Source organism: Aythya fuligula, chromosome 3, assembly GCF_009819795.1.
Source record: "Aythya fuligula isolate bAytFul2 chromosome 3, bAytFul2.pri, whole genome shotgun sequence".
Lineage (NCBI taxonomy): Eukaryota > Metazoa > Chordata > Aves > Anseriformes > Anatidae > Aythya > Aythya fuligula.
The window spans coordinates 91,088,006-91,115,098 of record NC_045561.1 but is presented as its reverse complement, the minus strand read 5'-3'; the positions used below and the strand labels follow the sequence as shown (position 1 = coordinate 91,115,098).

The window sequence follows — 27,093 nt, the reverse complement described above, 5'->3', positions numbered from 1 at the left end:
TGAACTTGTCAGAGTACAACAGAAAAAAAATAAAAGAAAAGACTACATCAGTAACTTCATGGAAAATCGGTTTCTTGCAGAACATTCCTGGAGCTGCCTTTAGTGTCCTGAAGCAGGCTTCCTAACTTACTCTGATGAACAGGTTTTTGCTCTACTAAATTAGTGTAGGTTTTACCGGGGGTGGGAAGGACTCTTTTTACTTCCTTATCTGATTGTTCTTTCTTTCCTCAAATACATTCTATGTTCACCAAGAAACAGTCACATTCTTTGATTTGTGACAGTCAATTCTGCCTTTTTTTTTTTTTTTGGCTTTGTTATTTCTTCTCTTAAACTGAACATTGTGCAAGTACCTCTTTCACTGTTGCCATGAAACAACTGAACAGTTGGCTCCAGGAAACTAATTCAACAAAGCTACGTGACATCAACTTTCTGCAAAACTTATCTCTCAAGTGTCAAAGTCTCTGGAAATTAATCTTTTTCCATGCTCCACCTTGGTGAGTTTTTTTTTTCTTTTCTTTCTTTGCTACTTTTAATTCAGCTGTATAATCCACTATGTACAGCCAAAGAAAACCATTTCTGGTTCTGATGATTCAGGCCATCTCAGAGTATATTTATTACTCTTCTTCTCTAAATCCTTTCTCCCTTTCCTTTATTCGTATTGCAGATCTGATGTGATGTGTGCAGAGCACCAAGCTAAGCTGGGTGGTGGATTCTGTTCTCTGCTGTATTATGCATGTAATGGTCCAGTGGTCTCAAAAGCAATGAAAATAAACAGCAAGCTACTGCAGATTTCAGGAGAAGAGCTTATGGAAACAGCAGAAAAACATGAAGTAGAGACACACAAAGTAGGTTTTCTGATCAAAGATAGGACAGGCAAAGCACAGTAATTACTAACTTCAAATTGTAACAGAAGTATTTGGGTGTACTTTCTGAAATTATATTTTCTGATAGCAGTAAAGGTATTTAGGTTTTTATTGAAATTCTCCAACCATTTCCTTTCATCACCTATTTAGGTGACCAATATGTTAACAAAATTTCAACCTCATATTTCCATGAGATTTTCCATTTCACCTTTACCACATTCTATTAATTTTGAAGGTCACAATAGCTGCTAATTCAATTGAGCTCTTTATGATATTATATTAGCTTTTGCAAGCCGTTGATATGAATTATCAGACTTCCCACAGTCACAAAAGAACTAAGAAGCTCACAATACTGTAGTGAAATATGGAATGGAAATATAAAGATACTGTTTTTATTCTACACATGCTGTTGTCCAAAAACATTAATGGTGAAAGAAATAATATTTACAAACACGATAAAAGATATTTGAAAGTTAACCTTTTCAAAGTTTTTGCATTCATCATTATTCTTCTGAGTAGTTATTTGGTAGTTGTGCTGCCATAACCTGTTTTCTACAAAGTTTTCAATTTTCTGTCAGAATAAAAAATTATAGCCTTTGAATTATAGCACAGAAAAGATAAACAGAAAATAAATAAATAAATAAATAATCACAAACACACCAACAAGCCAAACATAAACCTTTTTTTTACTTTTTTTTTTTTTTTTTTTCATGGCTCAGTTTTTATTCACTGATGAAAATAGGAAAACTTTCATGTTCTTGCAAGAAAAAGAGTTTAAGTTGGACTTGGTCAGACTAAATACGTTTCTTTGTAGAACTGCACCCAGATTTCTACCAAGAGGGAACTGAAGTCAGATTTTGTTTAGCACACAGCACAGAATCACAGAATGGTTGAGGTTGGCAGGGCCCTGGAGCCCATGAGGTCCAACCCCTGCTCAAGCAGGGCCATCCAAAGGGTGCCCAGGCCCAGGTCCAGGTGGCTTTTGAAGATCTCTAAGGAGACCCCACAGCCTCTCTGGGCAGCCTGTGCCACTATTTGGTCAGCCTGTCAGCCTCATCATATGGAAATGTTCACTGATGTATTAAACAGTTTTCACAGTTACTGTCATCATCATTTATAAATAACCACAAAGCACACTAAGTATGTGCAGATAGCATATGAAAAATGTTTTTTTTTGTTGTTGTTGTTTAAATTAGGTAAAAATATTTTTTCACTGAGCATTTAGTACATAAACTGGTACTAAACTGGTTAGAGAACCTCACTTTAAGTTCTCATTTCATCCCCATTCTCTATTAAATGGGACATGGTACACCGCAGTAGCACTGACCTCACCTTCCCACCACCAGGGCCACCGCAAACACCTGGAACCACAACCACCACATACGCATCTTCTGCCGATTCGTGTGAAAGGAGCAGATTAGTAAAAACCAACACTGTTCTAGGTGAGTGAGCTGGGCAGCTGCTGTATGGCTAAGACTGCCTGACAGAGCAATAGTGTAGCTGATATGCAACATACATGTACATGTGCATACATCTGTTAAATTTAAACTGGTTTGGACTGGGAATTTTTCATATAACTAGACTATGAAAATAGAGATGCAAGTTTGCAACAGTGGACCTGGCAGAAGACATTGCCTCCTATCTGAGTGAAGACTGAAAAACCCTCAGACTAGGTCTCCCTTGTCTTTTGGAGGACTGCTCTGCTTGTAATGCTTACAAGAGGTTGTCAAATACAGGGAGATGTTAGAAGATGTCCTATCTGTTCCAAGATGTTCCATGGCTCATTAAAACAGAGGTGCAGGCAGTCTTTTTCTATTCTGCTCACTCTGCACTTGGTGGGTTGGCAAGCTGCAAAAACTTGTAACAGCTACAGAAAGAAAGGGAGAATAAACAAAGACCACAAGAAAAGAGAATAAACTGCTATGAAATTGAAATATAGTGTTTTTGTATGCTCTTTATATGCAATTGCATATAACCATTTTATTACTATTTGGAGGAACAAAGCCAGAAAAGAAATAAAGACGTAATATCAATATTGCAAGGTCTGTAATGGGAAGGGAAGGGAAGGGAAGGGAAGGGAAAAGAAACAGTGTTGGTCAGATTCAATAAGGAGCATTTCTATTACTAGTCAAGACACTACTTTTAATGACATTTTGCAGTATTTCCACAGACCACTTCAGCATTTTTCTCCCTCATTTCTATTTAGTTATTTATTTATTTGGGGGGAAGGGAGGGGCAGACACTGTCTGATTATATCCTCTCAAAAATTCATGAATCAAATGTTAAGGGGGAAGACACTTTTTGGAGAGAACCTTTTAAAGCTGAGAATGCAAATATCCATGTTACAAGCAAGAAACCATGGCACAGATAAATGAAGGTAATAGAGAAACTTCTACAATCCTAATGCCATGCAAAATGACTAAGCCTTACCAACTATTACGACTAAGCCTTACCATCACTACTCATAGAGTTAGAGTCCTACATACTTTTGGTGGATTAAGTGAAAAATAAGGTGCATAAATAGAATTGTATAGTATTAATCTGCTGCTTTGGAAACTGTAACAACTCAGCAGGATTTCAATGTACCACTAATGGAGCCAGAAGAAAGAGCAAAGAACTCTTTTCTGGAAATGCAGAAATCATGATGTATTTTCAGAGGTAACAGAAAATACAGGCAAATGCAGGGGTCCCTGTTGAAAGTACCTTCAACAACAATAAAATCCTGTTCAGTAGGCCACCTCTGCTGTGGGATATGATGATAACACCACAAGTTGAAAGATTTTGTGGCAAATGTTGAGTATAAAACATTAGTTTCCTTCCTCATATAGTTCTGAGGAAGAGTATTAGCATACTCTCTGTCCAAGATTTTATTTTATTTTTTGTAAACACTTCCATCTGGATTAAGTGTAAGGCTGAAGAACATTTATTTAATTTTTATTTAAAGAACATTTAGATGTTCTTTTTACAAGAACATTTTTATTTAACTCATTTAATTTTTATTTTGCTTTTCCAGATTAGTATTTCGAGTATATTTTCAGTGTTGAGCTGCCCTATCCCCCAATCTCAGAAAACTCTCCTACCTGCTGTTAGGTGACAAAGTAGTTTCTTTATCCTGTTCTCCCTCCTTTTCTTAAATGTCTTCAGCTTCTTAGTGTATCTATAGTGACCAAATGACTTCATCACCTTATTAATGTCTCTCAAGCCTGTTTGGGTTCCTCTTGTTGGCATCCCTTCCCTCCAGAGTATCAACCACACCACACATCTTGGTGTCATTGACAAACTTGCTGAGGGTACACTCAATCCCACTGTCCATGCCACCAACAAAGACATTAAATAGTGCTGGTACCCATACATATCCATGAGGGACACCACTCATCACTGGTCTCCACCTGAACGTTGAGCTATTAATCACACCTGTTTGAGTGTGACCATCCAGCTGAGTGGTCCCTCCATGAAATCCATGCCTCTCCATTTTAAAGAAAAGGATGCTTTCCTTTTCTTTTTTTTTTTTTTTTTTTTTTTTTTTTTTTTTAAGAGTTAAGAATAACAACTCAATAATTTAAAACTCAGAAAAGCCTGCAATGATAAATCTTTTTGTACTGTGTTGCAAAACAACAACAACAAAACAACCCCACACTAGTATATTCCCTGTTATATGAGAAAAGAAATACAAACAGACAGGTATCCAACAGGGACTAGGCTTCTGCTGTTAAACTTGGAAAGAAAATTTTCAGTGCAGTACTTTGCCACATCATACATTTTTACTAATATAAATATGGGATTGATTTATGCTCTTTATTTTGCTGAAGTTCACCAGTTGCTGAAACAGATTGTTGATATTAATAAAAAGAAAAAGTAACAGGAGCTATGATTATTTCCATGAGATAGTATTAAGAATAATGCCATGTGTTGGAAAATGTTTTTGCAAGTCAGATGAATCTATAGTTTTCCATTGGAAACTGCAGCCAGCAGCTGGTATTTTCAGAAAGCAATCATTGTAATTCAAACAACTTTCAGGATTGTGATTATCTGGCCAAGATTTCTGGTACATCAAGAGCTTTAGCAGGAGTTCTCTGCAGTTGTCTCATAAATGTTAACATTTTTAAGCTCTTAGATCTTCAGTCGCTATCCTAAAAAATCTGCTGACAATTACCCAATTACATCCTATTATGATTGGTAGAGACTAATAGGATGCTTGCCTTTATTTTCTTGGTTTATTTCCCGTATTTGCATATTCTCCATCGTATCCAATGTGCAAGATTTTTTTATTATTTGTTTACAACGCAGTGGTTTTATTTTGTTTGTTACAGGCTTCCAGGCTCTGAGGCTAAAGAATTCATTACAGAAGAAAATCCTTGGTACAGGGCACTAGGGTTCACTTAGGAAAATTATTTTCACTTGTGCAATTTCATGCCTAAAACCTGAATCTAACAGAGAGTTGGAAACTAACAGGGGCTTGGATTTCTCCTTGGGCAATGTCTCAACCCTTTGCTCTGCTTGATGGTGTATTCAGCATTTTGCTTAATTCCACTGAAGCACACACAGTTGCAGGCTTTAAAACATCCATATATTCTGCACAGAACTGATCTACACATTTGTAGAACATACTTTATTGTGCTACTAGAAAATTCATATTTTTAACCACAACTTTCCCAGTAGCTAAAATAGCTAAAATATTTTTGATATATAAGGACTTGCAGATTTTATTTATATAATTAAAAAAAAAAATGTTAAAACAAACAAACAAAAACACAATTCAATACCAGAAGAAAAACTGACATTTTACATTATTCAAGTGAAGCTGTCTTCTTGTCCTCAAACGGAAGTTTTCTATTTTGAGGAGCATCAAAGCAGTGACATTGTAATATTCGCATTGTAAATCTTCCTCCTCCTAAAACAATAATAGTTTAAAGTTTTATATAAACACAAGCAGCAAAGTTCCATGAAGATGCATGAAAAGGCAAATGTCAGACATTCTTTTTCGAAATTGTACACCTCAGGATCCAGAAATGAAACAGCCCCTCTGTTTTTAATTGCAACGCTCTTGAAACCAAACTATCAAGCAGCACAACCCTAGGCAGTTATCCTACCTCAGGAACAGAGGTGACTTCAATGGTAAAAGACCTAACTAACTACTGTTTATTTTGTGCTATAAAATCAAACCCAGTCTTCTATGTCTCTTTCTTAGAGGCTATGTAATAAAACTCAAGGAGATTATTTAATACCTTGCCCGCTTTAGTACATGGCATTTCCCATGGAAGAACACAAGTGAGCCAGGCTCAGAAAATCAGACTGCCGTTGCATTGCCATCCTGCCTAAGGAGACACATAACATTTCTGCAGATGACTTGATTATCAGCAAATTAGCACGAACAGAACAAATGGCAGCAACTGAGGCATTACTGAAAGAAGGTGTTTCCAGCAAATGCCATAAATGGAGAAGGAAAGGAAGAAAAAACCCCCACATTTGTCACCTGTGCAACAATGGTTATCTTTGAATGAAAAAATGACTCAAAGGAGCTGGGAGATTAGCAGCTGAATAGGTTACAGGCTTTAGAGACAATCAATTTTTATACTAATATTTTCAAGCAGAAAATGAAGGGAAGAAAGCTTCTTCCTGCAAATTCTAAACTCATCATTATTTCATTTTCTGTTATCTGTTCTCGTCTAAAATGGTGTTTGTTATCAAATTGTTTCAATTCTCCTAAAGATTACTATTACAAGAAAACATTCATCCACGTTAAAGAAAGTGATTTAGATGCCTAATGCTAAAAATGTCAAAATTTCATAGGTCTGATTTACATGAGGAGAGAAAGAGTTGTCTACTTTTTTTTTTATCCACTGTTTTTTTTTTTCTCCCAGAAATAAAAGCATAACTTCTTTAGAAGTGCCTATGCATGCAAGCCTTTATATCTAAATGCTACAGCTATCTCATTTCTAATAATATCCAAATGAAAAAAAATATAAATAAATAAATAAATAAATAAATAAATCTTTGTGCAATGCCTAAAAACAATAATTTTAAATAGCTCATGACTAGATGTGAGTGGATATGAAAACAGAATGAAGAACATACTAGCAAACTGATGGCTCTTTCTAATATTTTTATCACAATTCTTAACTGTTTTCAGAGTCATCTTTCAAAGCTATTAGAGTCCAACAGACTTCAGAATGTACTTTCCTAGACCAGACTCATGAAATATATACCAATACTCCTATACCAGACCCTGTAGGAGTTCCAAAGATCCTGATTTTGGGTTAAGTGGCAATTGCAATGGTAAATAGTTTTACAGAGACTGGGACACCAGCTGTTACAATTGGTTGGTGCTGTGATAAATTATTTCCCTGTCTAAAAAAGCTCCTTCTTCACTTGTTACCTTCCCTCTAGATATAACTAAAGTGTGTCTTAAGCTGTCATTTAATCAAGCTTTTAATCTGGTCCTAATCAGTAATCATAGAAAACTGCCATGATCCTTTGCAATTTCACAAAGGGCACTGGAAGGGTTTGAGATGCAGGTTGTTTTTAACTGATGAGCTACATAAGTGACCAAACTAGGAATGGGATGGATCCCAGTTCAGGATCTGATGTAGCAGAATGCCAGAGTCCTTAGTGTGACCAGCAGGTCAAGGGAAGTGATCCTCCACCTCTACTCTGCCCTGGTCAGGCCTCACCTGAAGTACTGTGTCCACTTCTGGGCTCCCCAGTACAAAAAAGACAGGGATCTCCTGAGAGTCCTGCAGAGGGCCACAAAGATGATACGCGGCCTGGAGCATCTCCCCTATGAAGAAAGGCTGAGAGACCTGGGTCTGTTCAGCCTAGAGAAAAGACTGAAAGGGGATCTCATCAATGTTTATAAATACCTGAGGTGTGGGAGACAGAGGGATTCAGCCAACCTCTTTTCAATGGTTTGTAGGGAGAGGACAGGGGCAATGGCCACAAAATGGAGCACAGGAAGTTCTGCACCAACATCAGAAAGAACTTCTTCACAGTGAGGGTGATGGAGCACTGGGACAGGCTGCCCAGGGAGGTTGTGGAGTCTCCTCTGGAGATATTCAAGGCCCATCTGGATGCCAACCTGGGCAGCCTGCTCTAAGGAACCTGCTTTGGCAGGAGGGTTGGACCTGATGATCTCTCGAGGTCCCTTCCAACCCCCAAAATTCTGTGATTCTGTGATTAACACAAAGCTTGTGAACTATGCATATGCCTTATACTCTTACAGTTAGATATATGTAAAGCTTACACACTCCACTGGATCTAGGACATGATTTCTAAATTGGATGAAAGTGTAATATTAAATTATCTTAAAGCTCAGTTACACTGACGCTTGCTTCTAAGGTGGTAAAATTCTTCCAAACAGTTCAGAAGGGCAGAAGAAGGATTAGTACAAAATTGCTTTACCACTTGTGAGCCCAGCTGCTCTTCCCTCCTGTTTTCCTTCAATTTAAAAAAACACTTAAGCAAGTATGAACCCGATATGTAGTAACTGATAAAATAAAATGGCATTAGATTGGGGATATTATATTCTCCGTAATTTTATGAACTATGAAGGAAGAAAATGTAGGAACCACATGCCAGGTCCAGGTGACTGTGCAGCTAATATAAGACTGGATTTGTTCCCCTCTCACTAGATATTTTTCAAACCTATACAAATTCTGTGCATGATGGCACAACTGGGATTTCTCAAAAGTCCAAAGACTGTAGGAAGAAGATAAAAGGTAACAACAGAGAAAATGCTTTGTCAGAACTTCAGGAAGGAAAAATCCACCTTTCCTGGTTACATTTCTTCTGTTGGCCTGAAGTTTTTTTCAGAAGAAAAAGTACAGAAATCAGGTGTGGTGAGGACACAGAGCCTAAATAATGGCATTAATAGTTAGTAGAGAATAAAGAATGACCCCTTCCAAAATCTGTGAACAAAGTGACAATACTCACAGACAAAAACTTTGTCTGCTGTTAGAAGTTCCAGGATGAGTATCACTGACTTAACACAATTACAATAATACAAAAAAACGTGGAACCCTACCTCCAAATACTGACTGAGAGCACATCAATCTGGCTCTAACTTCAAATGGATCCCTCAAGGGATGAAATATCTGAGTCATTTCCCAGCTATGGATCAGCAGTTTGTCCAAGTGAATCTAAACTTTACATTAGACTTGACCTTAAGAGACTAGCATGGATGGGGAAATTTCATACCATGTCTGAATACATGCAATTATTATTAAAACAGCTATGTTTACAAATAGCTAGTTTTTATATTTGTTTACAAAAAAAAAAAAAAAAAAAGTTATAAATTTAATTACTAAGCTAAAAAGTTACTACAAAATTAAATCAATGGAAATATGTCTAAATGTATTTATTTATTTTATATAATGGTTTAGCTCCAAATTTCATCCTGCTTCAGGCATATTTTATTTATTCAGGTATATACAACTCCCCAGACATAAATGATTATTCAGAATAACCTACAGAATTTTGCTTTTTATTGGAATTCCTTTTTAGTTTGACTTGTAGATTCTGCTCACACTGCCAGAACATACTGATTCTTCATTTAAAAGACGCTTGTATATCAATGCCTATACTTGGCACAAACCGCATAAACTGTATCTGCTTATCCAGGCTTCTCAAATCTACATCATCGATGGGAGACTTCTAAGTTTGAAAAGCAGTTAAGAGGACAAGCACAAGGATTTAATCCTTCAATATTTGATAAGGAAGTTCCATAATATTATTTTTGTCCGCTTCTTTGAAAAATAATGAAAGAGCTTTCAAAAGTTTCTGCTCACAAAATCTGCAGTCTCATATCAGCAAATCAAATATTTATTCTTCTCTACTGCTATGTAAAATAGTTCCTTTAACTCCGGTTGTGTGCACATCTATGCATACAAATGTGGATATGCCTAGGATCATCAGTAACTCTCGTGGCCATGTTATTTGAAATCAAGTGAAGGTATGTCACACCTTGCTACTTTTCAGAAAAGTGAGTAGAGTCCCACATACGCAATATTGGTCACATATGCTACATCGGACAGTATTACAGATGTCAACTCCCTGTTCTGCTTCTTTTCCTCACTCCCCTTCTTGTGGCTGCAATACTTCACAAAACTACCTGAAGCATACATAAGAGAACGTAGCCCACTGGAACTCCAGTCTGACAAGGACAACTGCTCTCCTTCTCTGTCTTCTGCTGAAGCCCCAAAGGAAGCTCCCTTTTCACTGAATCTAGAGCATGCTCATTCCTTCTATCCTGTGTTAATAAGGAAGGAAATTGTTTCACGTTGTGCTTCAGAACTGCAATGTGAAATTGATGAGAGTTTCTAATAACAGTGAAAAAGAGAAGACAAAATACACTACTTTCTTATATCTACCTTATAGATGAAAGCTTCTTTTATAATGGGCAACCACCAGGACTGACAGGCAAGTCAATTACACAAGGTTATAGGAAGTGAGCTATTTCCAGGAAGAGGTAGGTGGATGTACTTGAAAGACAAGACCATACTGTATTAACCACATACAGTGAGAAGCTCCAAGATAATATGTAGGACAGCAAAAACAGAAAATAATCTGCCTGCCAACTAGTTTGGAAAATCAATGATGGACTAAACTGATTGTTTGCCCTCAAGAACCAAGGGTTCTCTCTTCTCAAGAACCAGAGCCATTTGCTTTGAAAAATGTTTCTGTATTGCACAAATATAAGGCTGAATGTGCCAAGAAGTTACAGTCTGAGCCTCACTGAAAAACTGTGATGATTAGTTTATGTAACAGCAGTTATATAGAAGAGACACTGATCTCTGACTTTTGTGGTCATCTCCATATTCATCCATGCATGGACTGATTTCTAAAAGCCTTTGTGTGACATCATGTTGTAAGATATGTGCTAATATATAAGTTATATAAAATATTTATTTAAAATATAAGCCAATGATCAGAAATTAAAATATTACATCAACCAATAAAAAAATTCTGCAGTTACACAAAAAAATATTTCATCAACAAAAAATCCCTTTAATCATGCAACTTAAATAATTAAATATTTGCAGCATAGGTGACTTTTTTTTTTTTTGATCGCAAAACTTTCAAATACTTTATTTAATTTTAAGTACAGTATTTCCTTCATACCAATTACTTCAAAGAGGAAAATAGTTTAAATAATCTAGTTTCCTTAGGAAAAGCTGTGGAAAAAAAATCAGTGTTGAAACTATTCTGGAATTCAGTTATCTGTATGTACATTTTTTAATGATAAACAGGTACCGACTTTCCTGCCATTTAGAGATAAAATAAAAGATACGTGTTGTCATGATACTTAGAGATGATACATGCTATGTTTTTTTTCTTTTTTTTTTTTTTTCTGTTTTATAGCTTGTGAGTTTTTATATTATTTCGCTGTACTTTATTTCAGTGGTTTTGGAATTAAATCCACTGAATGTATTTATTTCCTCTTGCCCTGACCACATCACATACACTACTGCACTTGTTAAAGTGGACTATTGAATTCCACAGCTCTTTGAATCCTCATTTCTAAGAAGAAACAGATGAGGTAGGGCTGAAGCAGGCGGGTGTTCAAGAAGTGGATAATTCTATAAACCTGGTGATTGAAGAGTCAGACTTATCTCAAGGAAAGCAAAACAGAAGAGACCAACAGTTGAACGAGGAAGAAGAAAGTCAAAAGGCTGCAAGATGGAAGGACAGATACAGCTTCCTCTTAAACTTTGTTTCCCATGTGAACATCTGGGAGTTGTGCTGGCCATGAGAATCCTCTGGTCCATTGATCAGCTCATTAAACTTGCCTGGCCCAGGTTATCAGAATGAACTCACCACTTTGTTCAGTGATAGCTGGATATTCCACCTACATCACTGGAAGTGGTAACTGGAGTACATAAAATCAGATTTTGACCCATTACATTTACAGAGAAGATACACTAAACAGATACAATATTTTAGTTTATATGTGAAATACTTTTCAATTGCAATTTGAATTCTGATAGAATCTCTTACTACAGAGTCAAAATCGTGAAGGTGACAAAAAGCTTTGTGTTGTTTGCTCCCCCACTGTATCACCATGTGATTACTTACAGATGCAAAGCAGAAAAATATTAAGTATTGTTATCAAGTTATACTTTACAAGGTCTGCGTAGTCCTGTATTCAAAGTGCAAGATTATATACATGAGTGAAAGTACCGAGTGCATTAAAGCTCATTAGATGACTCCTTTTTACATTGCTCACAAAAATAGTATTTCTGTTGAATTTTATTTTATTAAATAAACCATATGGGAAAAGCTAGCCATTTCGTACACACAACATGCTATACAGGCAACTAGAGTATCAAAGCAATATACAACACACTACGTTATTTAACTTCTGGCTAAATTCTACTTTTTTTCTATCCTACTTTGCTCTTAATTTTTAAAGTCATACTTTAAAAAACATTCAAAATCTGAAGTTAAAACTCGTGTTGCCATTTGATCTATTTTTGTTTGTTTGTTTGTTTGTTTTTGTATGTAAATACACAAATAAATGTGTTTTGCACTAAATCAATAGATATAAGTTTAGACATTGGCTCTAGTTTATGGCATCAAATTAATTATATGCAGTTCATAGAATCACAGAACAGGACAGGATGGAACAGACCTCTGGCGGTCATCCAGACCAAACCCTCCTGCGCAAGCAGGGCCACCTGGAGCAAGTTGTCCAGGACTATGCTCAGATAGATGACTTTTGAAGTCCTTCAGGAGGGAGACTCCAAAACCTGGCTGGTAAACACGTTTCAGTGGTCAGAGTTAATACATGTCCTTGAACACATTGTATTTTTCTGCTCACAGAGTCCTTCAGGTTTAGGAATCACTCTGAGGGAGGAGAAAATGGGTAAAACAGCACTTGAATTCTGGAAAAAGAGAGGATATGGGAGGAAAAACATTGTGTTTTTCTTGCTGGGTACCTCAGACTGAGACTTGAATGTAGAGAGAAAAGCAAGCATGAAGAACTGCCCTTTTTTTTTTTTTTTTTTAATGTTGTAAATAGTTACAGACTTGTTTAAAACCCCGTATACACAGTATAAACATTATTGAGGAGATAAGTAGAACTTCAACCTACTACAGATATGAGATTCTATCCTACTAAATATGATTGAAATCATTGCCTCATGGAACCTGGACCAACTACATTTATTTTCAAAAACAAACACACAAAAAAAGTCTGACTTCAGTGATATTAGTCAACAATGCAAGTCAGAAATATTAGGTTATGAAAAAATTATAGAAGAACTGCTAGTAAAATAAATCTTTAATGTTTAAGGTTGTATTACCATTATTACTCAATAAATCAGGTATTCAACAAGTGTGTCTCAGGGAATAAATGCAGCAAAATTTCAAGGTTGGACCGGTAAAAGATAAATGCCTTTAACAGCCTCCCACTTTGCTCCTGGTTTTGCAGCTTTGCCAAAGGAGTTGACCTTTAAGTAATGTACAGCACATACACAGGCAAAATATCAAATTAAACAGATGATTTCCTGGTTTTAACATACGGCATTTAAATATTCTTTGATTGAACAATTTATAAAACTTTTACAGAATACTAAAAAAATTCGGAGACTTTAAAAATGTTAATCATATAATTAGCAGTCAGAGTCATACTTTCTTTGTGCATGCAAGACAGTGATATTCTAAACCTACCACTATGAACTTTACCGTAATAGACAACCATCTGCCGTCATGTCAGAACAGAAACATTATGCTTCTCTCACTTGTGTGTAGGGAAATCACGATGAAGCAGATAAAACAGCTTAGCTAACAAGGAGTTGTTTCATGGAGGAAAGAACATACACATTGCATATTAAAGTCAAAGCTTATTTATCCAGAAAGAAAAATAAAGGTGTATTTAGCCATGACGTCTGGGGTTACCCTTCACTGTATTCCCTATTTATGCAATCCTTTCTTTCTGTTGCATGACTGCTCAGTAATAAAGATTAATTTACACTGGTGGCAAATTTTCTACACTGCATTTTAAATTAGAGTTTTTAAAATAAAGCTTGTAGCAACTTCTCATTTCCAGGCAACTTTGGTAAGTCATAGTTAAAAAAAAAAAGAAAAAAAAAAAGGGAAAATATTGAAAGTAGTATTAAAGGGAACTGGGGCTTCAGATGGTTTCACATGTATGCTTTAGACTAAATACTCACTTTGGCATACATCCAGCATTGATATCTTCAATTTCACTTTAGCAAATACACTGATTCGCATACATTATTTTCTATTATCTTGGAAAAATGGAAATACATTTCTACTTTTTAAAATTGCCATTTAAACATATTACAGATTTTAGAAGTATCTGATTAAACAGAGTAAAAACACTACAAGAAACCTGGCTTATACCTAATGTACCCGTAATGATGTTTCTGACTTCAACATATTTCTCACAAGGGCAGAACTAGCTGCTGTACTTTATCCGTTAAGGAACAACCTAATAGGAAAAGGCAATATTGAATATAATGTAACACTACCAAATCAAACCACGTAAGTGAGATAATGACATTCGCTTGCTTTAACTCTAGGAGATGGTCTCATATGCCATCAGAAATATACAGTTTCTTCCGAGAAATTAAGTCATGCATCTTAAACCAGATATAAGACAAACAAATGCACGGGTTCTAATGTAGTATGTTCTACAATAATGAGTTCTTCCCACACTTTTTGAAGAACTGGACCTTCACCTTCAAAGCATTGTAATGACAGGACTGGGTGTTTTCTCATCTCATTTACATTAAATTATCAGTCTTGTAGAAACGTCAGGACTAAATAAAATCACATTATGCTACAGTTGCTTTTCAGCCACTAAATAGAGAATACATCAGATCTGATCCTGATCTACACGAGCACAGAATGTGGCAGCATCTGATGCTCCAGGGAGCTGCCAATAAGCCTGTCACACACCGCAGCCCGGGCTGACCCAGGAGTGACAAGCACGAGGCAGGGAGCTATTCAGTGTACTGAAGGTGAGGCTGTGTAGTGTAAAAGCAGAGTTCTGTGAAAAGAGGAACTCCTTAATTTGTCTCCTTCATACAATGGGAAGAAAAAAAGAAGATAAATGCTTTTCTTTCAGTGCCAGAACTATTAAAACACATCCTTTGCAGAAAAATGGATCGCTGCTCAAATCTGTTCATCAAGCATGCCTGCAAGCTTCTGCAAAGCAAATGGCACCTCTTCCAAGTTTAGAAAAAAAGAGAAGATATCTCACAGAAACTAGACACTCAGCCATTAAAAGGTTATATGATTGTATAGTTGAGGTTATATTCTCAAAAGGAGTTACCTGTTACATTTTTTTTTTAAGTTTGTATTCTGATTTTACTGAATGGAATAGCTACCAGTGTGTCTAAAATAGGATGCTTTGGTCCTAATTGTAATACACAATAAATGTTTGTTCATTGTCTTTTGTATTATAAAACAAGGAGTTCCGTCTGAGGAGCAGGAGTTGCAAAAGCTCCCTGCTGAAGTAAGATGTATAATACTTGGCTAGACACTATGAAAATTCTTTTGCTTAATGTAACAAAAAAGAGAACCCCCTCCCCTTCTCTCCTTCTGCATCTCAGTTGCCTCTTTTGTTCAAAGACACTGCTGCAAAGTTCATGTAACCATCTCCTGATAAGTTGCTAAACTAGTGTATCAACATCCTGCATTCCTGTCTCACGCTGGGCCAACATGACCAAATAAAAAAAAGAAGTTGAACCACAACGCGGAGGAAGACTACGGCCTTCATCTTCACGACCACCAGAGGGACAGAGACGACCCCCTAGCAACAGTGCGTGCAGTCGCAGAATATACCAGGATGTGCTGCGTAATCCCAGAATTACCAAGACATAAAAAGGGACCCTGGCGGGGGTGAGGTGCGCGCCGTTGGTGGAGCCGAGACTCCCCGGCCGCCCAGCGCTGTTTTGCTTGCTGTTGCTTACTCAATAAATTCCTTTCTATTATTAATGCAATGCTCTCTGAAAATTAATTAAGGGGGCAACTTATAACACTAATCATCAGAGATTTAGTTACAGTGGTAACATCTTGTGGTAGTCCTCTGCTTTTAATTTGCTCTTAAGGTAGTATTACTGGTATTACTATTACTAGTATTACTCTTAGTAATACCGGTAGTATTACTAGTTTTACTCTTAAGGTAGTAGTAGTACTGGGTTTACACTACAGGGTTTTGAACTGTATAGAAGATATCCAGAGAATTCGGTTTTAACATTGATAAAGCTGAATATAAATGATTTAATGTATTACAGAATTTGGAAAGCCTGAAAGGTGTAATATTCTCTGGTATCTACAGCTACATACTGCAATTATTTTTCTGAGCTGGCTGTCATTGGTTGTTTTCTCATGTAGTGAGTGTACTACTTTCACACAGTAATACTAGGTGATATTAGCTCAGCAGTACTGGCAGTCTGGAAAGGGCATTTTTAACTCCAGTTGTCTGCATTTCATACCCAGGGAAGTTCATTAGGAGGATGTTACAGTTATATAATCACAATCTAGACATTTCTTTCTTTTCCTGTACACCAGAGATGACATTTAATACTAGGTGAATTATCCACTACCATTAATAACCCACAACCCACTGTACTCAAAAGTTAAAACAGCTTCTGAAGACAGCTATAATATCTATCAAAAAAAAAACAAACAACAACAACAAAAAAACAACAAACCAACTTTCTGAAAAGTGGTAATGCAAAATAATTAGAATTACTAAAGAGAAAATCTAGCAGTTATTGTTTAGTTATTTTATAGGCTTTTTACAAGGAAACAAACATTGTCCAAAGATTTCATTTTATTTAAATTCTAATTAAATTATGTTAATCTGATTAATCTATAAGGAGTAGTAATACAATAGAATTATAAATGTACTGCAGAGTAAAAAAAGTATTTTTCAACAAAGGATCAGGTACAGTAGCAAAAAGAGAACAATCTGTAGAAACTAAAAAAAATATCTTTTGAAGAAATATTTTCCTTATTTTCATAAATTAACTTTCTTCTCTTCCAGAAATACTAGGTTTCAAGCCATGTATTAAAAATGTGAATAATGTTTTGCACAAATAACATTTTTTTTTCATTAATTCAAGCCTGTAACTCTTACTAATGCGCACAGCAAAAATATTATTCTAAATACCTCAACAAGTATATTTTGGAGTTACCACCACCAACTGAGATGGAAAGCAGAGAAACATAATGATCATTACCTCTTCCCCTTTTCCATTCCAAAGGAACGTAAGACATGCATTTCACAAATAATATAGAAAGAATGAGCCACAACTACCTTTTTCGCAGAACCGACCAGTGAAGTGCAGTGGGCAGTCACACCGAAATGAGGTGGCCCCACTAGGCAGAGAGATGGGATGACAAGTCCCTCCATTGTGGCACAGTCCCTCCTGGCATACAGATGGTAATTCAGGGGAACTTGGAGAGGGAACAGGCTCAGGCAGTTCCGGCATATCATAAGAAACTGTAGGGAATGCTGTTGGCAGATGTGTAGGTACAGGAGTCCTGAAAGGATAAAGACAAAATATGAAAACAAAGCATTTTAAGACCTGCTTTTGCCACCACACTTCAGCTTAATTTTAAAACTGTAGGTATTTGTTTAGGAATTCAGACTATATTTAAGAAAATGCGAGTGCATTAGTAAATCCCAAATCAAGTCCTTATCCTGAAAGCTAGCAAAAAAAATAATGACGGTGTTTTTCCCTGTGTAGGAGCAAGAAATAACCTCCATACCTATAGCACACTTTGTACAAACTGTCATAACTCCTTTTTGGTGGAAGTCAACAGTGGAGTGATAAGCAAACATAGGCTTGTATTATTAAATATTTTACTGCTTGAAGCTCCCAATTCTTGTAAAGAGGCATTCTAGAAGACAAGATTTCCATACAAGTAGATTAAGCATATATATGCAGAAGAAAAGTGCCTCAGTGCAACAATATATTATCTTTTATATTTAGTTATAAATTACTATACATGAGAGGACACGAGAAAAAAAAAGAGAAATAATTTTCTTTTCACTTCCCCCCTCAAAATTTTCATGTTCAAGCTGACGTTATCTTTCTCTCCTCAGCTTTTGAGCTCTCAAATTAACTACTAGACTGATATGTTAAACAGTTTCTTCCTTTTAAATTATTTTCTATCTCAAGGTTGTTATTTTTATTATCTTGAGGGCTAGAAATGAGTTAGCAATGCCGCTTGTTTGTCCTAGTTATCAGCTTTGTTTATTACTGCTTTTTGTTTTCATCCAGAGCGCCAAAATTGTGGCTTACTAAAACCATTCAAATCTGAGGCTATTGATTTACTAACCAGAACAATTTATATATATGACACAAAATTACTATTATAAGGGCAAAGCAAAAAGAATCAAAAGTCACAAGAAGGTTCATGGCTAATTAATATATGGTACCCAATATGCTTCCACAATTAAAAAAAATCACTAAATTTTAAATAAGAGACAGACGATCTTCCTTCATTTTATGAAGGTCAAGAGGTTCTGCTCTTTCCAGAACAGAACTTGAATTTTCAGATTTCATGTAAGTAATCTAACAAAATACCTTACTGCTTTTACTTCATTGGTAATTTTCAGATTTCTGAATATTTCTCTTATGTCTCAGTGCTGCATCAAAAAAATCATATTACAGAAAGGCAGACTAGTTTTAACTGAAATGGTAGTCAAGTTTTGACCAAAAAAGAACATAGAGAATATACACTTCATACGATGATTTATAAGCATCACACTGGGATGTCAGCATTTCTGGGAATGTTTTAAAAATCAGCGGTCAAATTCTTATTTATTTTGGTGAAAATGGTATTATAAACCTATTTTAAATAATAATAATAATAACTTGGTCCTTCCTGCACACTTTGCTCTCTCCTTGTCACCCGTACTTGTATCAGATAAATCTTCTGCTTCATCGTATCATAGAAGTTGAGGCATGTCTTAAAAAGAAGTGTTTGAGAGGGATGATGCATCTTGAGAACTGAGTGTGACTGCAGAAGCAAGGTAGATGGGGAGAGAGCGGTGTGATGGGATTCCAGACATCATCTTCTTAAATCTTGCTTCCATATTTTTTACACATCTTGTTTAGTCATGACTACAATAAAACTGCTTTTAATAATTAACTTTTTTGAATTTGTGTTTTATAAAGTGCTAACAAGCTTCACCATATTATGAACAAATAGAATGTAACGCGTCTAATTATGTATAGCATGTATAGAGCTCCTTATTGAAAAAAAAGCAGTTCTCTGAATCATCAATATAGCACATGTAGAACTTGTACAAAGACAATGATATATGCTGCAAGGCAGGCAGAAAGGAAAGGCAGCTGGATGGAGAAAGGACAGAAATCACTCAAGACAAAGTAAATATCTAATAGGACTCAGAGAAAGGGACAGCAATTGAGAAAGGAGCAGAACCCAGGGAAAGAATAATAGGGGCACAAGGCTTATGTGACAGTACAGGAGAGATGTGCAGAGTGATGATACAGGCAGCACTAGAAAGGGACACCGATGCAGAGAGAAAGACTGCCATAGATAGCTGGAGAGCAGTGAGATGTAGAAGAGAAAAGGAGGCATTTGGAAAGCAAGATCTGTTTATAATAAGGCCTCTAGTTGTATAAATACTGTCTTTGAAAATAGGAACCCCTTGTGTTCTTCCAGGAGAAAGAAGGTAATCCCCAGGTATAGCTGTATGGGAAGTTCTGCTTCTGGTAAGATATGATCCTTACGGATCTGCAGGGAAGGGGATGAGGGTCAGTAACTAGCAGACTAAGCACTTCTAGCTATGGGATCCAAACCTTCATGCTGCCCTTCTTTGTACCTGTGCCAGCCCTAACATCTCTCTCCTATTTTCTGCACACTCTTTTCCCTTCCAGCAACTGTCTTAAAGCTGAGGAATCCCTCCCATCCCTTACTGCTCCCTAAACATAATTGAGACAACAGCTTGTTATACTATTCCCTATCACTTGTGTTAAAATGTGGCTTACAGAGAGGTAAGAATGACAGGTACAAAACTCTTTATCAAGTCTGACTGCTTCATTAACCTCTTGACTACAAAAAGGAAGTATTCTGTATATTGCACGGTAACGACATGAATTCATATCAACGATACACAAAATTTGATATAAATGGTAAAGAAAAAAATTTTGAAATGAAAAATGACTTTGTGACTGCCTCTACCTTCTGTTTTCTACCGACCCTGTTTCACAAAATTCCAGAAGGATGTAAAACTGCATCTAAGTTTAGTCAGTTACATTTGCTTGACAGAGCAATTCATCAGAACCAGAACTGCTTTTTATTAAAACTCTTTTCCAGTGCCCCACTCCATCAGTCATTCATGAACAGCATGAAAGGTTCTAGATATTTATAAAGTTTGTGGGATTTACAGACAGTAGAGTACCTTACATCGTTCAGAAACTTAATGGGACATCATTAATACAAACATGTAAAAGAATGTTGAAAAAAAAAAAAAAGAATGAAAGATAGAAAATGAAAAAGAAAACTTTCAAATCACAAATGACATGTTTAAAGCATAAACAGAAAGCAGAGGACTAACTAGAATAGTTTCAGAAACACACAGTCATGCTTCTTACAAAACACTTTATGGAGATTAAAAGGCTATGTTGGGTTATACTAAGTACAGCCAGCTCTAATACATCTTTATGCCCTATATAGATGCTGTAAATGTGAACTCAGATACCCAAAGACATCTGGTCATAAATTTCTCTTTAGGCACCTAACTAGACTTTCATATCTTACTGCAATTTTTAAGGAATGCCATCTTTATATTGCATGCTTGGAAATTTTATAGCACATAGAAGTCTCTGCTCCTTGCCATTATGCTCTATCAAAACAAAAACAGAAAATAAGGTTATGAAGGAGGTCTGGTGATAGTTCTTCATTAAAAATAAGTGGAAAAAAAAAAGATGAAGATAAGCAAGTGTTCAGAAATACCTTGAATAAAGAGTGACATAATGCAAAGCATAAGAAACCCAAACCACACACACTGGTTGTTAGAAATGAGGATACAGGGATTTCAAGGCGATTAAGTCATCCACTTTCTGTGACAGAAAAGCATCCAAAAAGATGGCAGATAACAGCAAGACTGAAAATAAATGCTAAAAAGATATTGGAGACTGGGGACTTGCTGATAAGAGGCTCAGAAATCTAAGAAGAATAAGTGATTTCCTGATTATTCCTATTTACATTCACAGAATTACAGTATTTCTATTTATATGAATACTATTACAACAAAGAAATTTCTGGGTTTATACCCATTCTCTTCTCCTAAGGGAAATAACTAACATGATCTGAATATGGGCCAGTCCATTCAGAGCAGCATTAAGGGTGCACTGCCGTGTCTGTTATCTTCTACCAGGCTAGCACAGCAAATTACAACTGCTGAGGCACCTGCTGAGATTACACAGAAGCACAGCATGGCTGGGGTTGGAAGGGACCTCTGAAGATCATCTAGTCCAACCCCCCTGCCGAGCAGGATCGCCTGGAGCACATTGTGCAGGATGGCATCCAGGCCGGTTTTGCGTATCTCCAGAGAAGGAGACTCCACAACCTGTTCCAGTGCTCTGTCACCCACACAGTACAGAAGTGCCCTCTCCTAATCAGCTGGAACCTCCTGAGCTTCAGTTTGTGCCCTTTGCCTCTAGTCCTGTTGCTGGGCACAACTCAAAAGAGACCGGCTCCATTCTCTCAACACCCTCCCCTCAGATATTTATATACATAACGATAATGAATTAAAAATAAGTATATGACTTTCTCCCTCTCCTCAAAAAAAACACCCTAATGTTTGATAAACTCTGAATTAACAGTAGGTTTACATAAAGAATCAGACATTTACAGGAGAATCATTTGGGTCTTTTGGGGAGCTATTACTGGGAATTTGGGTTAATATTTCTGTTTGGAAAAAAAACAAACAATAAAAACTAACAAAAACTCTGGGAAGAACACGGGCATAAACTTAAGCGCATACTACTAACTATTGGAAAGACTATTGCTCTAATGGCATATAATCTATAGACTACCATTACAAAATTTACCTCTGAATCAGGTCACAGCTGTTGTCAGGGGCAAAATACTGAATGAGAGGGGTATCTCCCTGAATGTAGCAAGTCATGCTTTCTTGCATTGGAAGCTACGATTTCCAACTACAGAGGCTACTATTTCTCTCTAAAATAGAACCACAGGAGTGTATTTTGAATGAAATTTTATGAGCACAAATAACGCAGCCTAGCTTCATTTTTTGGTTGACATTCTAATCAGCGGAGAAGAAATAAAGAAAAGCTTCTTGGCAGGTTGATTTCTCCCTGGTTCATTTGCTAGTTTTTCTCAGGGTGTCAGGCCTTGCTGTGTTGTTTTGGATGTTTTGCTTCAAGATGGTGCCAGCCCTGCTTCCAGACTCCCTGCAGCTTGCTCTTTTACTGCAAAAGCAGAGCAGAGTTGGCCTGGGCTTGCCAATGGGGCAAACATCTGCAGCTGCACTCGCAATCCATTCAAGCTGCTATGAATTAGTAATGACCTCGACTCAACACAGTTTAAACTAAAACATTTATTTGAATACAGAACCAGGAAGTGTTTAAAGTAATGTAGTAATTGAGGTGTTAGAAGCTTTGACAATGTGCAATAAAAATAAATCAGGAAAAACTTGATTCACTGATACAACACAACAAGGCCACATTTTTTTTTCCCTTTAAATTTCCCAACCTGTTGCTGCCTCTCAGGTCAATGATGCACAAAAGATCTTGTAACTTGCTACAAGCATCAACACATTGTTTTTAGTCTTGAGTTGAGCTCAAACAGCTGAGCTTTAGAGGCCTCTAACCTTGTGTTTCATAGCTGAGTACATGGAAGTTTGAAATGCTTGTCTAAATATAGATGTTAGTGCAATTTTTTTTTTTTTTTTAATATTACATTCTTCATCACTTAGGGAGATGTACAATCACCTGAATAGCAGGACTATGCTACTATACTATAGCACTTGGGGATCATACTTAATGTTCTGTTGTTAAATCAAAAGCATACACAGACTGTTCTCCCCACTCCCCTGAGCTCTCATTCTCTTTTCAAAAAGGGGCTGAAGGTAAGAGTGCAAGGAGTTAGGGATGCTACAGATTAAAATGTTAACAAAAATGTCACCTTGCGTTCTTGGCTTTGCTTCACTGTAAGCAGACTTCTTTGAGATGTTACTGTGTACACCAACCATTTTAGGAAAATATGCTTCATACGTGTGAACTGAGAAAATAGGTGAACTTGTAGAACAGTTGAAAAATAGCCTAGATATTATTACTATTTCCCAAAATTAATATCCACATGTTCTGATCAAAGCAAGGAAATAAAGCCCTCATGGATTTTGTTATATGGATACTCCAGTAGCTTGCTGTTTCGAAAACACTTGTAGATTCTTGAAAATTGTGAAAACTGAAAATTGTGCTTATGAAAAAGTCCCTGAAGAAACAGTATAAAAATTACAAAATCAGGAGCAGTTACAATGTTTAAAAAAAAAAAAAAAAAAAAAAAAAAAAAGAGGACTGACTAAACCCAGTGATTCTTATGCTGGGATTATAAAGTATGCAAATTCCTCATTTCTGTCAGACTCTTGATTGTTACCTTGATTTCTTGTGTACAGTTTTAACTTTATATTAACCATCAATCACATTTCCATTAAACCTGTCTGTTATTTATTTTCATTTGCTACCTGCTGTATTACCAGTCATGATGCATTTCCAAGCAGTCTGAGCCTAACAACATTAGAAGTATACCAGGCATAATAATATTTCTTAACATTGTAAAGACAAAGACCTACGGTCTTTAAAATAGACCAAAACGTCTCATAAATAATTACACTTTGAATTCAAACAGCTGTCATTAGTGGAAAATTAAAGGTAATTTATTTCATGTCAAACTTGCTGCAGTGGCTGGTATCAAATATATTGATTTACTAATTATCTATCAAATATGAGGACATGAAAAAGGGATCTGACAACTGATCATGGATCATAGGTTTTTAAGATCAGACTCACAGTTATGCACCAACCTCTACTTCCCAGCAGAAAAAAACCTGTGGCAAAAAACACCTAGAAGTATATCAGGACCTGGTACTCTACACAACAAACATTAGCCTATGTAGACAGAGTTTTAATGGAAGCCCATCACTGGATTACATCACTTATTGCTTAGGAAAGTCACACAGGATTGTTGCCCAGTATGTAGAACCCTTACCAGTAGAATCCCCTTGATGTCTGAATGCTGGCCAGGCTGTGCAGGGGCTCAGTCTGGCCATGGCATGAGCTGGGTTTTACTGGTCCAGGCCTTCCACCAGGGCCAGTGGCTGCTGCAGCCTTGCTTTGGCTCCAGCTCTAGCAATGGCCCCGCTGGGGAGGGGGTGACATCAACTGGGAAGGAACAGCCCTAGGCACCAGTACGTGCTGGGGCCATCCAGATGGAAAGCAGCTTGGCAGAAAATGAGCTGGGGGTCCTGGTGGACATCAAGCTGATCATGAGCCAGCAATGTAACCTTGTAGCAAAGAAGGCTGACAGCCTCTTTGGCTACATTAGGAAGAACATCATCAGTGACATGAGGGAGGTGATCCTTCCCCTCTTCTCAGCACTGGTGAGACACATCTAGAGTCCAGTTCTACATTCCCCAGCAGAACAGAGACATACACTTCCTAGGGCAGGTCCAGTGATGGGCCACTAAGATGATGAAGGAATGAGAGAGGTGGGACTGGTCAGCCTGGAAAAGGGAAAGCTCAGGGGGATCAATAATAAATAGCTGTGGTGGGGGGCTGGAGGAGATGATGCAGCCAGAGTCTTAGTGGCGGCCACTAAGGAGATGGGACAATGGACACAATCTGAAACACAAGAAATCCCACCTAAATGCAAGAAAAAAAAACATTTTATTTTTTATTTATTTGTTTAGTTTTAGCAAGGAAGTTTTAGTTTTAGCAGCTGTAAAATGGACTTCGAACTGAGACCTGCAAAGAGAGTAGACTTGTCCCCAGAGTAATTCATTATTGGGTTGATGGAAGCCATGTCTGCAGAAGCACTCTGACATTTTTCTATGAAGCAGGTTGATGAGACATGCAGTGGCATGGGAGTGCCAATGATATGATAACATCTGCACTGCCTGTATCTTCTGGTACTTATGCACTTAACATTTTATTACTGAAGTAATGGATTTAGCCTTATCTGATATGAGTGTGATAAGAAAGTTTGTATTTTTAGCTTGTCAATAAAGTAATTTGTCCTGGGAAGCAACTGCTTTTATTTGCAATTTTCATTTGGGAGATGTGTGTACATGCCATTTTGGCTGGGCTGTGACAGAGTATTATTGTAAGCAAATGTTTTAGATTTTGTAGCCAAAAGAAAGATTTTTCAAGGGCATTAGCATGCATGGTAGAATATAATTTCAAAACCCTATGAAACTGAAAACAACTGCACTTCAGAGAAATGTCAACTTTAACAGGAATAAAAACCTAATACCTTGCATGTAATTTGCAAGAATAAACAAAACTTTTTTACAGACTGTTTATTTCAGTATTTGCAACCATGTCAAGAATAGTATTCTAAATGACAGCTCACTGATTTCCATGAATCCAGAGAACAGTACAACTGCACACTCACCTTACTGGAGAAATCACTTAAATTGCTCGTCACATTAAGGTGAGAAAAAAATTGAAGAGATTACTAGAGAGGGATTATTTTTGTTCAGCAGTTTATATCTGAATCATCTTTCCTCACCAATCTCAGCTTTTTTGTTTGATTTGTGAACACTAGATGTCTGTTTTCCTAATAAAGTATGAAGAGAACTTACAATCAGGCATGTATCTTTGAAAAATTCAATTCTCAAGGTATGTTCCAGGCTATGAGCCCAGCTTTTCCCTCCTACCAGGCACAACATTTGGCAGCGGAACTCAGTGATACTGTAGTTACAGCTTTCCATTTAAAAATTCTCAGTTGGTATAACATCATTTGCAACTGCTTTTGCACACACAGCATCTCATTTAACGGTGCAAACTCTTAGCAGTGCAAATAATATTTTTGACGTACAATGCAGCCAAGAATGTGAAAAGGCAATTAACTGACAGAGTGAAGTTTATGAAGGCTTGGTTTGCAAATCCAAAGAAAAAATCAAACTCCAGGATGCACAGTATGCATAGCATTGTCAGATACGGGAAGAAAGGTCAGGTACGGAAACTGATATGGAAGAGAAGGAAACACGTGTACTAAAAGATACTCCCATACTATTTGCTTTAAGGCATGTAGATTCCATAGGCCACAAAACAGAGAAATATGCAAGTTAATGTGACAGACAATTTGCAGCAACACTTTATGTTGAAACGGTAATATCAAAACCTTCCTAAACAAGGTATTGAAGTGAGTCTTCCTCAGATGAGGGAGGATTCCTTAGATGATATTTAAAAAAAAATAAAAAAAAAATATCCTAAGGTTAGGACATGACAAATAATATTTTTTCTAGAACTGAATTTCTGTACCAATTCCAGTCCTTGCTCTTTCACCTGGAACAATGTCAAAGGTTGCATGCAGAAGTGAGTATTGAATCTGTCAATTGCTCACACTGATCTTTGGTTTGGTTCGGTTTTGCTGTCTCATAGGCTTCCTCATCCTCCTTTTTAAGCCCCTTTCGACTTTCTGCCATCCAAACATTAAATTCAGAAAAAGGAGAGCAATCAAAACCACTCAGCACTGAGTGGACCAATGTGCAAATCTCAAACTTTCTGAAGTTTAAGCAAATCTTAAATCTGTCTGAACTTCAGCTTTGTGTTCTACATTTAGTCAATAGTCACAGTTAGAGAACCTCTTCCTAATTTCATCTCTTAGCTGCTGTTTAAAAAAAAAAAAACAAACAAAAAACACAGCACTTAGTGCCCAAATATGATATCTTTCTGTTGTTTTTTGCAACTTTTTTTTTTTCTTCTTGAAACTATTGTTTCTGAACAAGATAAATACTTTCCTTCTCTCTTCAGTGCTTTTCTCAGCAGATCAGAAAATATTATTTTTAACGTGGCACTGTACTTCTCCTTCTGAAGAGGCTCTGCAATTAGAATATAACCTCTCTGTCCCAGTCCTAAATGGCTGAGTAAATTTTACCAGGTAGACTGAGTTCCCATAACAGAGAAGCTGTGAGAGCTTTCTAGATTATTGTAATTCCAGAACAGAATCACTACTGTTTACCAAAGCTTCTATC

At 36.7% G+C, this 27,093-nt stretch overlaps 1 protein-coding gene across 1 annotated transcript in view; it reads right to left on the bottom strand.

The window, feature by feature from the left end:
• The window catches only part of EYS (eyes shut homolog), an 836,985-nt gene that overhangs the window by 203,383 nt on the left and 606,509 nt on the right, over positions 1 to 27,093 (bottom strand). Inside the window, exon 35 of the mRNA XM_032185496.1 lies at positions 17,152 to 17,378. Within this exon, the coding sequence (XP_032041387.1) occupies positions 17,152 to 17,378 (227 nt within the window). The remainder of the gene's footprint in view (positions 1 to 17,151; positions 17,379 to 27,093) is intronic.